We start from the raw sequence: 12,503 nt of genomic DNA, 5'->3' as shown, positions 1-12,503 counted from the left end.
TCGGCTGCGGGCCGCCGCCGGCTCCGGGCCGCCGCGTTCGGCTCCGGGGCGGCCGCCGCGCCCGGCTCCGGGGAGGCCGCCGGGTCCGGCTTAGCGCGCGCTCGTGCGGTCCCTCTGACGCTCCCAGAAATACATGTCTGGTCCTGGGTGTTCTCCCAACGGCGCCACGCACAGCCCGTCACACGGGGCTGCAGCTCCCAGACGCGAGAAGCATGCAGAAAACGGTCCAACCTCTCCTCAGCTCCTGAGATCTGCTTTGAGCTCGTATCATTACGGTCCCGCTACGTTACGTTAAATCATTACGTTACAGTTCCGATTTAAGATCATGGATGCGTGCTCGGTGGCCACGGACGATTCCCCGGTAGCAAAACAGGCGGCTGGTTAACTCGGTGTTTTTCCATATTACCCGCCTGAGTCGGTACGTTGTACGACAGCATAGCCTTGCCTGGCGCGCGAGCGCCAGGCGCGGCCGACACACACTCCCATTGATCCGAGCCACAAAAACACTGACGCGTCTCGGCGTGAAGTCAGTCGGGCTGCGAGGCGACGCGTCAACAGAGTAACTTCGGAGATATCTGCAGGAACCAGCCGTGCGATGCCGAATCAGCGGCACACGCGGGCCGATCGGTTAATGGCGCCCGGGCGGCGCGCGGGCAATTAGGCACCTAATCATAAACTGCGCTTGTACGACGGTGAGCGGACGTGGAACTGAGGTACAACAGAGGCGTGACGGCGGGCAACAGAGGGCGCGCGCCCCTCCACGGCGCGCGCCGCTGCTCTATCCGGAGGGGTTATCGACGCACCGCGCGGACGGCGCGGTCTCACTCAGACCGACTGCGGGACGGGCGACGCGGCGCTTTGATCGGCGGCCGACGCTGCGGCACCAGCGGCGAGAGGGCAGGGGACGGCGGACGGGGACGGGGACGGGCTCCGGCGGCAGCGGCGCGGGCGGGGCGCGGCGCGTCGGCCTCACGGCCGCCGCTGCTCCAGCCGCATCTTCTTGCTGGAGTTGGTGGTGCCGTCGGATAGGTCGGCGGCGGCGGCGACGGCGGCGGCGGCGGCCGGCGCCGGCGGTGCCAGCTGCTGCAGCAGCCGGTGGGTCGAGTGGGAGCCGAACAGCACGCAGAGCAGGGCCACGCCGTAGCCGGTGGCGCGGTCGCCCTGCCGGCGCGGCGCGCGCTCCGTCAGCCAGGGGTCACAGCAGGGCTCAGACGGGTCACCTCGCGGCCGGCGGGAGTGGCTCTCAGCTTAACGACAGGTGGCAACAGCTTGTAGTGAAATAACGAGGAATCTGGATAGCTGCTGGATTGGTGGCAAGAGTCGGAAGAAGCTGTGGCGGACATTGCCCGCCATCAGCCACCTGGCCTCCAACGTCTCAGCAAGGCTCAATCAATACAGTGGTACGAGAACACCAGGCAAGCCAGTGGAGTTCATGTCACCGCCATGCGTGTCAGCCACATGACCAGTCGCGCAGCACCCGGTCCCAGCAGACCCGGTCCTCGCGGGCCTCATCACAGGCCATTCGCGGGTCTGTCCACCGGCCGCGGGACAGGCCGCCGCGCCAGACCGCCCGGCTCCACCGGAGCAGCGGCAGCCGAGCTGGCCGCCGCCCTCCGGCAGTGATCGAGCGCCACTTCCCGTCCCGGGGGCGTACCGAATGCACGGGCGACGCCATGTCCACATGGATCCAGGAGCCCGGGAAGTCGAAGCCCAGGTTAGCGCCGATGAAGAGGCCGGCGCACGAGACCAGCGCGTTGCTGCGGTCCTGGAACGGAGACGACGTTGGATGTGCGGACAGTCGCGCGAGCGAGCCGCCGGCAGCGACGGCAATAGTGCTGGCCACAGCCGCCACACCACCGACCGCTCGGGGAATCCCGCCCCCGGGCAGGTGTGCTCGTGCCAATGGCTGGCACCGTACCCCGCGGTATCAATGTGATGTTGATGAGTGCTTGAATCTTAAAGCTGTGCAATTTTCGTTCAACAGCAGTGCCTTCATCTCACACGCAATTTGGCATCTTTACGATATCATGTATGACGCTTAGGACAGACAGGAAGCAGGGAAGCTGTGCAGTCCACTTCACACTTAACTATAAAAAATCACAATTAATGCAACCACCAGCTGAAACGGCGCGTCAGCCTCTCGCACAAAGCGCCACCCAAGCTTGCCAGCAGCAAACAGAGCACCGCCGCCATCAGGTCAGGTCAGGTCAGGTCAGGGCGCAGAACAAGACGCGGAGCTACAGAGACCGTCTGGCGGCCCCGTCCTGAGCCGGGCACAACCGGCCCTCCGCGCCGTCGCGTCGGAACTCACCGCGGCCGAGTTCTTCATGTCGGCCACGCTGGAGGCGAACTCGCTGAAGTGCAGCTCGGGCGTGTAGGGCACGGGGAACAGGAGGTCCCCGGTGGCGCGGCCGGCCGCCGCGCCCAGCACCTCCCAGCACTCCTGGTTGGTCAGCAGCGCGCCGTGGTACTTGCCCGTCGCCGTGCCCTGCGGCAATCAGGTCAGGTCAGGGTCGCGTCACCGTCGCCAGCTAGACGACTGGCAGCGTGCCCGGCTATAACAGGACGGGAGCTCTTGGTGTGCAGTCGTGGGGACGCTCAGGTGCAACAATGCCATCAAACGAGCCCAGTTTTTGAAGTCTCGGTACGGGCAAAGCAGCGTTGGGGACGACAAACAGAGGCACTGATGGAGCTCAACACGTTCGACAGAACGGCGCGATTCGCTCTAACTGCCACATCCAACAGCGACAACGTCAGAAAAGGTGCTCTGCCAATCCCACCCGCACAAAACGAGACGCCCGCCTCGCTCGCGCCAAGCGCTCCTGCGCGCCGACCGGTGGCCGCCAGCACCGCGGCCGCCCCCGGCCCCCGCGGGCGGCGGCGCGCTCACCTGCGCCCCGACCGGTGGCCGCCAGCACCGCGGCCGCCCCCGGCCCCCGCGGGCGGCGGCGCGCTCACCTGCGCCCCCGTCAGCGTGGCCATGTCCAGGATGGTTGTACACTTGAGGTCCTTGTTGGCGTACGCCACGCCGTCGGCTGAAGAGGAGGGCGGCGCCACGTCACGGACAGCGTGCGCACCGCCTCCGGAGCCGCCGGAGCGCGGCGGCGCCGAGCACCCGACGCCGGCAGCGGGGCGGCGCCGGACGGCGCTCTCGCCAGGCGGCGCCAACGGCGCCCGACCACGCATACGGCCGACCACGCGCGGCGCCGCGCGGTGCCGCTCGGCTCTGGACGGCAACGCGACGGACGAGTGGTCAGGCCAGGGCAGGGACCCTCTCATCGTTCAACAACCAAGCGGCGAACCACACACAACGCGGCGGGCGGAGCAAGGCGAGCAGCCGTTAGCGACGTTGCCATGGGGGCTTTCGTGAGGTCCACTGTGCTGCTGGCGGTCGACCAGCACGGCAGGAGGACAGCACCAACGACGCGCCGACGGAGCTCACCTAGCACTAGCCGACCCTCGGCGTCCGTGTTGTTGATCTCCACCGTTCTGGAACGCAAGACGATTGGCGTCAGGGGTTACACAGCCCGTGGTTCGCGCCCAGGGCGACAGCAGCACACGCCCCGCAACAGGGACTGCAAACTCGCACGGCCTCAGTCCGGGGCGGCGGCCAAAAGGCCAGCCACTGGATGATAGCGCAGTCCCGACTCGCCAGCCGTCGATGACTGCACCATCGCTGCCAGCGTGCACAGCTCGGCAGGTCGAGCGTGCGTGCACCTGGCGCACCTGACCTAGGAGCGCAGCCCGCCGGACGCGGCACGACCGGCGGCCGCCCGCCGCGGCCCGCGCGCGCGGGACCGACCTGCCCGAGTAGAGCGTGTGGATGTCGTCCGGCCGCGTGGCAGTCGGCCCGACGGCGTTCTCGGCCACGCAGAACACGGCGTGCAGGTTCTGCGTGAAGCCCGACTTGACGGCCACCAGGAAGGCGCCCAGGATCGCCGCCGCGCCGCCCAGGTCGCGCTTCATGCCCGGCATGGTGGTCTGCGGGCCGGCACACGTGGAGGCACGCGCGGCATGGTGGTGTCGAGACCGGACACGGAAACGCGCCAGCGCCACACGTGGTGCAGAGGTACACCAGCCAGGTACATAGTTCACGTCATCCCCTGATGCCGGTTCCTATTTTCTGACAAACACTACTTTTCAGACTGCTTTGCGCGCACACGCGCGTGCACGTGGCGCACACATACGCGTGCTGCGCGTGGCGTGCGTGATGGCGAGAGTCGCCATGTTCACAGCGGCGGCGCTACTCTGCTGCCCCTGGATTTAAACAATTCATTCACGAAGCTGCTCATGTCCTGCGCAGCGGCAGCGACCCACGCAAACGGGCGTGAGCCGAGCACATCTGCAGCGCACAGTCTCGGCCGGAGCCAGCTGCCGGACAGGTAGCACAGGTGCCGCGGCAGGCGGCGCCCGCAGCCGACCTTGGTCTTCATGGAGAGTCCGCCCGTGTCGTAGACGATGCCCTTGCCGACCCAGGCGATGCCGTGTGTGGCCCCGGCCGGGGTGTGGCTGAGCACGGCCAGCGCCGGCGGATGCACCGCCGCCTTGCCTGACACACACGGGGGCAGGGGGCGGGCCAAGGTCAGCACCTGTCACGCGGCGTCGTGTCGCCACCGTCACGCACGACCACGGCAGGCGACGGCGCAGTCACGAGCGCTCGTGACAATGCTGTGGTACTGTCGCCGACGGACGCGGTCCGACCTCTGTTAGAGACTGTCGCGAACTGTTCGGGGGACGTCACAGTCATTGAATACCATGAAAACATACAACGACGGCCATGGCGGAGACTAAAGGACCCCCGTCACACATAGCAGGCATGCTGGCAACAAGTGATCCGCTTTTTTGCTGCTGTCAGTCATGTTAGTAAGTCAGTCAGTCAATGTTTTTCATTTGCTGCTTGCACCAGCTCACAACACACTGGCGAATCTTTTAACGTGCCGAGTCGCTAATGACCACATCACTCCTGAGATGGGGAACGGGCTGTGTAACGTAGGACAGATGTCTTTAATGGCCCAGCACGCGTACCTAATGAACATACTTCCATGGCGCCGTGTTTTCGAGAGTAGCATGGACGCGGGCCAACTCCCCACCACCACACACCCCCGTCCCATGTCTCACGCACGCCGCAAGAGGAGCCCCTGTCCCTCTCGCCCTAGCAGTGAGCCCCTCGTCACCGTGTCTGCCGCAAGGGACCCGCCACCACTGCAGCGCACGGCCAGTGCTCACCGACGCCGTAGATGCCGCCGAAACCCCTGGCCTTGAGCTCCTCGCCTCTGATGAGCGTGAGCGGCGTACCCAGCTCTTCGCCCACCTGCCTCACCTCCTGCGGACGGTCAAGGTCAAGAACAGGGTCAGGATCAGAGTCATGGCCATGGTCAGGGCCAGGGCCAGGGCCAGGATCATGATCAAGACCAGGGTCAAGACCATGGTCAGGACCAGGGTCGAGACCAGGGCCAGGGTCATGGCCAGGGACAGGGCCAGGGTCAGGACCAGCGTCAGGACCAGGGTCAGGATCAGGATCAGGATCGGGATCAGGATCAGGATCAGTGTCAGGGCCAGGGTCTGGGTCAGGATCAGTGTCAGGGCCAGGCCAGGGTCAGGGTCAGGGTCAGGGTCAAGACCTGGGCGTCAGGGTAACGGTCAGGGTCAGGGCATCAAGGTCAGGATCAGTGTCAGGAACAGGGCCCGGACCAGTGTCAGGATCAGGGTCAGGATCAGGGTCAGGGTCAGGGCCAGCCTCGGCCGCCGGTCGCCGGAGACCGAGGCTGGTCGAATCCGAGGCCCACGCCCGAGCATTGTAACGGTCTGATGCATGACGTGCAGAACTTCGCAGCCGTTGTACATATGCCAGCAGCGCGCTGAAACACGCCTGCTACAGCAACACGCAACATAACGGAAGGCGGGCACCACTGCTCTCCTCCCAGGAGCCATCAATTGACCCGTCACGGACGCTCTTCTGCGCCCCTCTCGCGCCACCGCTCTCCACGTGCGGCGACGACCTCGTCAGTCCCTGCCTTCCGTCCCCCACAGGTCACGAACCTCCACGAAGGCGTCCGTGTGCATCTCGTTACAGGGCGTGTCGACGATGCGGGCGGTCAGACGGATGCCGCGGGCCGCGTCCTGCAGCAGCTGCACCTGCGAATGAGACCAGGCGCGGGGTGACAGGGGCGCCTGGCTGCACACTGCGGCACACCAGACACCGGGGACAGGAGGAATTCCGGTACGACGGCTTAGGTCCTGCAGTATACGCGAAAACGCGTCACAAGCCAACACCTTGCATTGCCAATGTTATCAACAGTGACATAGTGTTTCAGTCACGTGCTCTATGCCCTGATCTGATGCAGAGTTCGGGACATTATCCGATCTAAGGCTAGCAGCTCTGCCCCATGTACAGGACAAGGTGGCCGCAGTCCAAGCCTGAGGGGGTGGGGTGGGTCTTTGCGAAACCCCAGTGCTTTCGCGCATCCGCCCTTTCACCACAACCGAACTGTGAATTCCATCACGGCTACGAGCGTAAGGGGGGCACGTCGCAATGCCACCGCACATTCGTGGCAGCCCAGATGTGAATAGCAAGTTTCAGGCGCATCAGCCACAGCTGCGTTGGAGCACCATCTGTGAAAACAGTCGTTTCGTACCATATCCACATTCCATCACATCAAGTACCCTGCAAAGGACCGGGTCACCCATCGACTGATCACCGAAGCTGAAATACGCCGCGAACGTCCATCCCAATGGTCCACTTGAAGCCCCTACACCCGCTCATCGACTGGCCATCCCCTCCGTCCGTCTCAGGAGTCAGCTGCAAGGGCGGCGACCTATCCGGCCGGCGGCCTATCCGGCTGGCGGCCTGTCCGGCCGGCGACCTGTCCGGCCGGCGACTTGCCCGGCCGGCGGCCTGCCCGGCTGGCGGTCTGTCCGGCCGGCGACCTGTCCGGCCGGACCAGCGGTCTGTCCGGCCGGTCCGCCAGCCCTGCGCCGGTCAGCTTACCTCTTCGGCGGTCGCCTGCTCGCCGTCAGCGATGATGAACTCGACGGTGATGGTCGGCTCCGGCTGCGGGCCCGACTTGCGCGAGTAGAGCGGGAAGGCGCGCGCCACCGCGCACGCCGAGGCCAGCATGTCGGCGCGCTCACACACCAGCTGCAGACGCCAGGACCAGGGGCAGAGTCAGCGCAGGAGGCACACGGCACCGCCCAGCAGCTGCAGACGCCAGCGCGACCAGGGTGCTGGTGCGGCAGGACAGGGCTGCACGCCGCTGACGCCTGGTCAACACCGATCTGCCACTGAACGGCTTGCCGACATACCTACCGAGTGCATCCCTCAACGATATGCTGTTGTTATTGGGATTTTACGACGCACTCAGCTGCTGAGCCTATAACGCGCCGCCTGCCTCTCACCCTGAAAAGAAGGGAGGGCACCATTCTCGATGATAAAACACTTTTCTGTGCTCAATGAGTGCAAGCGACACTCCTTTTCCAGCCGGCCTCACCGGTCATACAGCATAACAGTGACGCCCGACCACGAACCCTGATCAGTGTAATTGGACGTTTTCAAGCGTCGGGTTTGCTTGCTGTTTGGCCGCTGCCACTCACCACTATGGTGAGGTCGGAGCCGGCCACCAGGGAGCGCACCAGCCGGGTGACGCTGTGCGCGCGCGACGGCGTGTTGTGGCGCGCACACTTGCCCGGCAGCGCCGCCAGCGTGGCCAGGTTCAGGTAGAGGTGGATCGAGTCGGTCGGCGACGGGAACAGCTCCGAGACGGCGCGCTGCCACACCTGGCGGCGACGCGGCGCACCCGTCACCGCCCCACCCGGCCCCGGTCCGGCGGCTTGAGAGGGCCGCACACGTTACGGGGTGCGCGCATGCGCAGACGGCCGCGCCTGCAACATTTTGTACTTTGGACATTCTGTACCTTGGACAATATGAACGCATCCCTACTGTGGGTCAGTCTCCGGCTGGGACAGGCCACAACGAAGACTGGCGTCGCAATGACGCCCGACCCGATTGATGGGCCTTGCTTGGATCCCACCACCACAGAGGAGTGCAACAAGTAGGCCGAAGTACGGCCGCGGGCGCATTCTTTTGCAACAGTTCACAAACCGCGTCCGACAGGCAACCCCAGCAGCGAGCTGTGAACGCGCCCCGGTCGCGTCGTCGTTCGCGGGCGGCGCACTCCGCCAGGCGGGGCCCGGCGCGTGTCCGGCCGCGCGGCGTACCTCCTCGGTGACCCGGGGGGCCAGCTTGACCTTGACGTCGTCCCAGGCGAGCCTGGCCAGGTGCCGGATCTGGCCCAGCACCAGCACCGGCTGGCAGTCCGGGTCGGCCGCGCTCAGGCCCACCGCGTACTTGAGCGTCGCCATCGCCTGAGGCGGGACACGGCTCCGGTTAGCGGGGGGGGGGGGGGGGGGGGGCACTGCGCGTATACGTCTGGCGCTAACGCGCCGAGGACGGAACAGCGCGCATGAGGTCACAGTCTCGATAGCCGCACAGTCACAGTCACAGTCACAGTCGTTATCATAGTCAAACGATGTCCCGATAGCACGGATGGTTCAAGCGCCTGCCTTCCACCCACCCGTGGCAGGGTGGCTTCGAGTCGCTTTAGGCGCTCACTATTTGCCCTTGACTGTGATGGCCTACGGCCGGTGGCAGCAGCCGCGCTAAAGGTCACATGACGTCAGAGGGCAGGACGGACCGTGCCGAACATTGCGGCCCAGTACACTTTTACCCCACCATTCTGATGCGCATCTGAAACTTGACGATCGGGTGGTAGGGGCCTGGGCTAACGCGACAAGCACTGCTTGGCATGGGCTCTGGTCCCAGAATTCCATTCATGCAAAAGGATCCCACGTCGCTTGTCAATCAAACCAAATCTTAAGAAAAACAGAAGAGGGACAAGGTTCCATCTCCGATACAGAGCTATGTTCGTCAGCATGTGAGGAGAGTGGCTATGAACTGATGAGCATTGAACCATGCAGCAGTCAGTTCAGTAATTAGAAAAGATTCAATACTTGGCTGACCATGATCTGGCCACAGCAAAGTGGTGAACAGTATTAAAATATCCAGGTTGGCTGAAGTTGATTTCAGAAATAAAGTCTTAAGGCATATTCTATAAAAACTTGCAACAAAATGTTATGTTTTCACCATGTGATACCATTCTGCTCCTATTTCACTATGTGTAGGTAAAGGTGAATGCGATTCAACTTTGACTAATGATAATTTGAGAAAAACAGTATCAACATACTCCTCATTTTTTGTGACAAATTCTTTGCTGCCCACCAAAAATGTGAAATTTTTCAATTTGCACTCAGAAAAGTGTGCATGACTTTGCGCTGGTGTGCATCCTGTCACGGGCGCAGGAGGTCACGGTTCCAGCCACAACACATCATAAAATGAACATTAGGTGTATTGCAGGGCATGGAAAATGATCCAAAATACCTCACAGCATACTCAATCCCACATGGAAATTCCCCATGTCCCATACATATGTTTGCAGCATTCAGTTTATATTTTGCCATACTGTTCCTCACATGTTTTGAAGTTTGTGCTACATAACTGTGAGGGGGTTTAACAACAAAACACATCAACGTTGAGCAACATGTAATAGTGCTGATCCATTTTCTTAGCATTTTAGGATTTCTTGGCATTACCAGTGGCATAACAGTAGCACTTGTAGCAATGTAATTCAACTGACATGTGGAGCTTCATCATGATAAAAATTGAGAACAGGGAGTCCTTAGTGAAACTACATACACAAATATATTTCCACTATCAAAAGATTGTTAGGATGGTGGCCAAGGGGACTGTCCCCTGCTATCTGGAAATAGAGTGGGACATGTTCCCCATCCCCAGTGACACCACCCCGGTATGCTCTCAATATGTAAACATTACAGTGCATTGCTAGAAACACCACGTAACAATCACATTTGCTACCTTGGTTTTCGCTTCGGTGGAAGTCATGATGAAGTGGTGAAGGATGTGGTGTTCTAGCACACTTAAACAGCAGGTTGAGCTGCAATAATATTCTTTGGACTTCTTCACAGAAATTGTAGAAATAAACTAAACCCAAAAATTTAGTGGATAGAGATTCAGATTATACATTCATAGCTGGCCTTACTCAGTGAGTGGGAGGAGATAAACCAAACAAAATGTGAAACAATCATGTTCAGTTAGATAAATGCTGGCAAGTGGTGCATCCATTGTGGTGCAAATGTTGGTCATATTTACTAATACAGTGATGCACCACTGTTTGCAGTTTTGGAAGAAGTGAATCCTAAAAAAAATGAAAAAGAAGACTTAACCTTTCAGGTGTAGTCAAACACTATACTCATTATTACCATTGGCTTTCTGTGAATGCTTAACCAGAAAAAAATGAAAACAGGGGATGGGGGCAGGAGGAAGGAAGTAACTATCAACTCACTAAAGTCTTTATCAGCATTTACCACAAGTGTGCTTCATACCACTGCATGCAATCCATATGACGGTGTGGTAGGAGGCTTACGGGCAGGCATATTGACAAACAACATGTGCACCTGAAGGTGCCTTTAGGTCCACCCAAACACAAGACCATGATTCTAAATAAGGTGCAATCTTATCTATCTTCCCTAAACACAACAGGTGTGCCATGCTTGACATCTTTGGCAATTTTGGACTAGATTTCATGCCTTTGGGCTCATGATGCACCCCTGATGCCTCCTTTCTTCTCCACCACCCTCACAGGCAACTGGTGTGCATGCATACCTTGGTTTACAAGCTGGAAGTGCTTCATACTACACCTAAACACTCCAGTCTACCAGGCAAATTTTGAGGAAATGTACCAAAGTCTAGCATTAAATGATACTGGTATACCAAGAAGAAACATGAAATTGTTCTACATTTTCTACCAGCAAAGAACAAAAATGGAACCTCAAATTTTGTGAACTGTGGTGCACAACATACCTCAATGTATAGAAATTGCATGAATCCATGAGTACTTCAACACTAGCTCAGCACTGGCAGGTCACAGAGACAACAGAAAACCCTCAAGTGCCTGACCATGCTTTGTGCCTGGATGACTACACAAACTACAGCTGTTGCAAGTATGTACAAAAGGTGAATTTCTGTCCCATCTCAAGCCAGAAAATATATTTTGATCACACAACCAAAAGTGGCACAATCTCCACCTATTAATATGTTAAAGTAACATAATAAACTTGATCCTTGCACCATTCAACACCCACAGAGCAGACACTGTTCTAAAAGCCAGTGGAGAGACAGGTGTTGACACTGGCACTGTAATGAGCAGGGTCCTATTTTAGCTAGAGAGTTACATAACTTTGACCTATTTTTCTCAATGCAATGCCATAGGACCAATAACAGACCTTCCCACTACCAGTGTCTTCAGGAGAGGGAAGGGGGGGGGGGAGGTGAGGGTAGCCCATCAGCAAACTCCCAAGATGGCCAGATTTGGGCAGAAACAACACATCCCTAGACTTTTAAGGAACTTCAGAAGACTCTAGGCTAATGTTTGCATGTTACTGAACATGCCTTCCACTAAGAATTATCCAGAATTGGACAAGTTTTTGAAAATCAGCATATCTTTCAAACTTCAACTACTGGGCCAGAACCTTCCCAAGTTTGACACACATATCTTGGATCTGTCATTGCTACCCACATATCAAGTAGGCAGCCACTGCTTAGGGAGGCATCCCTCACCAACAACCTGCTGGCACTGAAATTACCAACTCCTGATGCATTCCAAACAAGACCCCATCTCCTGATGCTTGCCAAACCCAGACTGCTAGCTAATGTACTAACATAATGCATTATTGACTTAACACTAACTGCAGACAGCATGACATATAATTCTTACATGTTTGATACACCAAATTCATACATATTACAATACACATGATTGTACATGTTTCAAGTGGGATTTTATCCAGGAAAATTGAGAAGACTGCAATCATGACACATTATCATGAATTGAGGTAACAAGCTTTTAACCAAGAATGAGAGCATTAAGCTGAATTTCCAAACAGAATTTCTGGGGTTTTATTCTTGGATCCCTTTTCATGCCGACAGGTACCTAGACCTCTCCCGATGCATAAACTCCAATGAGTCAATTAGAAAGCGGTGAACCACTTCCTTGTAGTGAAAGCAGCCTTGCCGACACAACGGATCGGTAAATAGCTCCCTAAAAGAAAGATAGATATGTAGATACCTATTCGGCGATTGCCGCCTCCGGAACTGCTGTTGATATCCCCCTTGCACCTACGGCCCGCAACCTCACGCCGACTCAAAAAGGAACTCCACGCTTTTGCAGTTGTGTCTGGCTCCAAATTTCTGGCGCTTCTCGTCTCGAGGTCAAGTTATTAAGGTGTCCTCATTATAATTCGGCATATCAGTGAAACTGAGAGGTCGCACACCAAAATGATTTATGCTGGCACTACATGAATGGAATTCCAAAAAATAACTTCAAAAATATTTTTTTACACTTTATGATTCAAGAGACGTTTGTTTCTCTCAG

General features: G+C 58.3%; 1 protein-coding gene across 1 annotated transcript; it reads right to left on the bottom strand.

The window, feature by feature from the left end:
• Positions 1–378: 378 nt before the first annotated feature.
• On the bottom strand, positions 379–12,409 carry LOC119108973 (putative aminopeptidase NPEPL1). Its single transcript, XM_037232518.1, has 13 exons — positions 12,198–12,409; positions 8,215–8,361; positions 7,591–7,773; positions 6,989–7,138; positions 6,040–6,135; positions 5,227–5,323; positions 4,422–4,549; positions 3,803–3,981; positions 3,443–3,489; positions 2,959–3,035; positions 2,312–2,488; positions 1,655–1,765; positions 379–1,161 (listed from the first exon to the last, which is right to left on the bottom strand). The coding sequence occupies exons 2-13, from the start codon at positions 8,356–8,358 to the stop codon at positions 970–972; spliced, it is 1,581 nt and encodes a 526-aa protein (XP_037088413.1). The 5' UTR covers positions 8,359–8,361; positions 12,198–12,409; the 3' UTR covers positions 379–969.
• Between the last annotated feature and the right edge of the window lie 94 nt (positions 12,410–12,503).

This window comes from Pollicipes pollicipes, unplaced genomic scaffold, assembly GCF_011947565.3.
Source record: "Pollicipes pollicipes isolate AB1234 unplaced genomic scaffold, Ppol_2.1 Scaffold_7135;HRSCAF=8457_pilon_pilon_pilon, whole genome shotgun sequence".
Taxonomy (NCBI): domain Eukaryota; kingdom Metazoa; phylum Arthropoda; class Thecostraca; order Pollicipedomorpha; family Pollicipedidae; genus Pollicipes; species Pollicipes pollicipes.
Note: the sequence above shows the minus strand (reverse complement) of the source record. Positions and strands in the feature narration are given on the sequence as shown.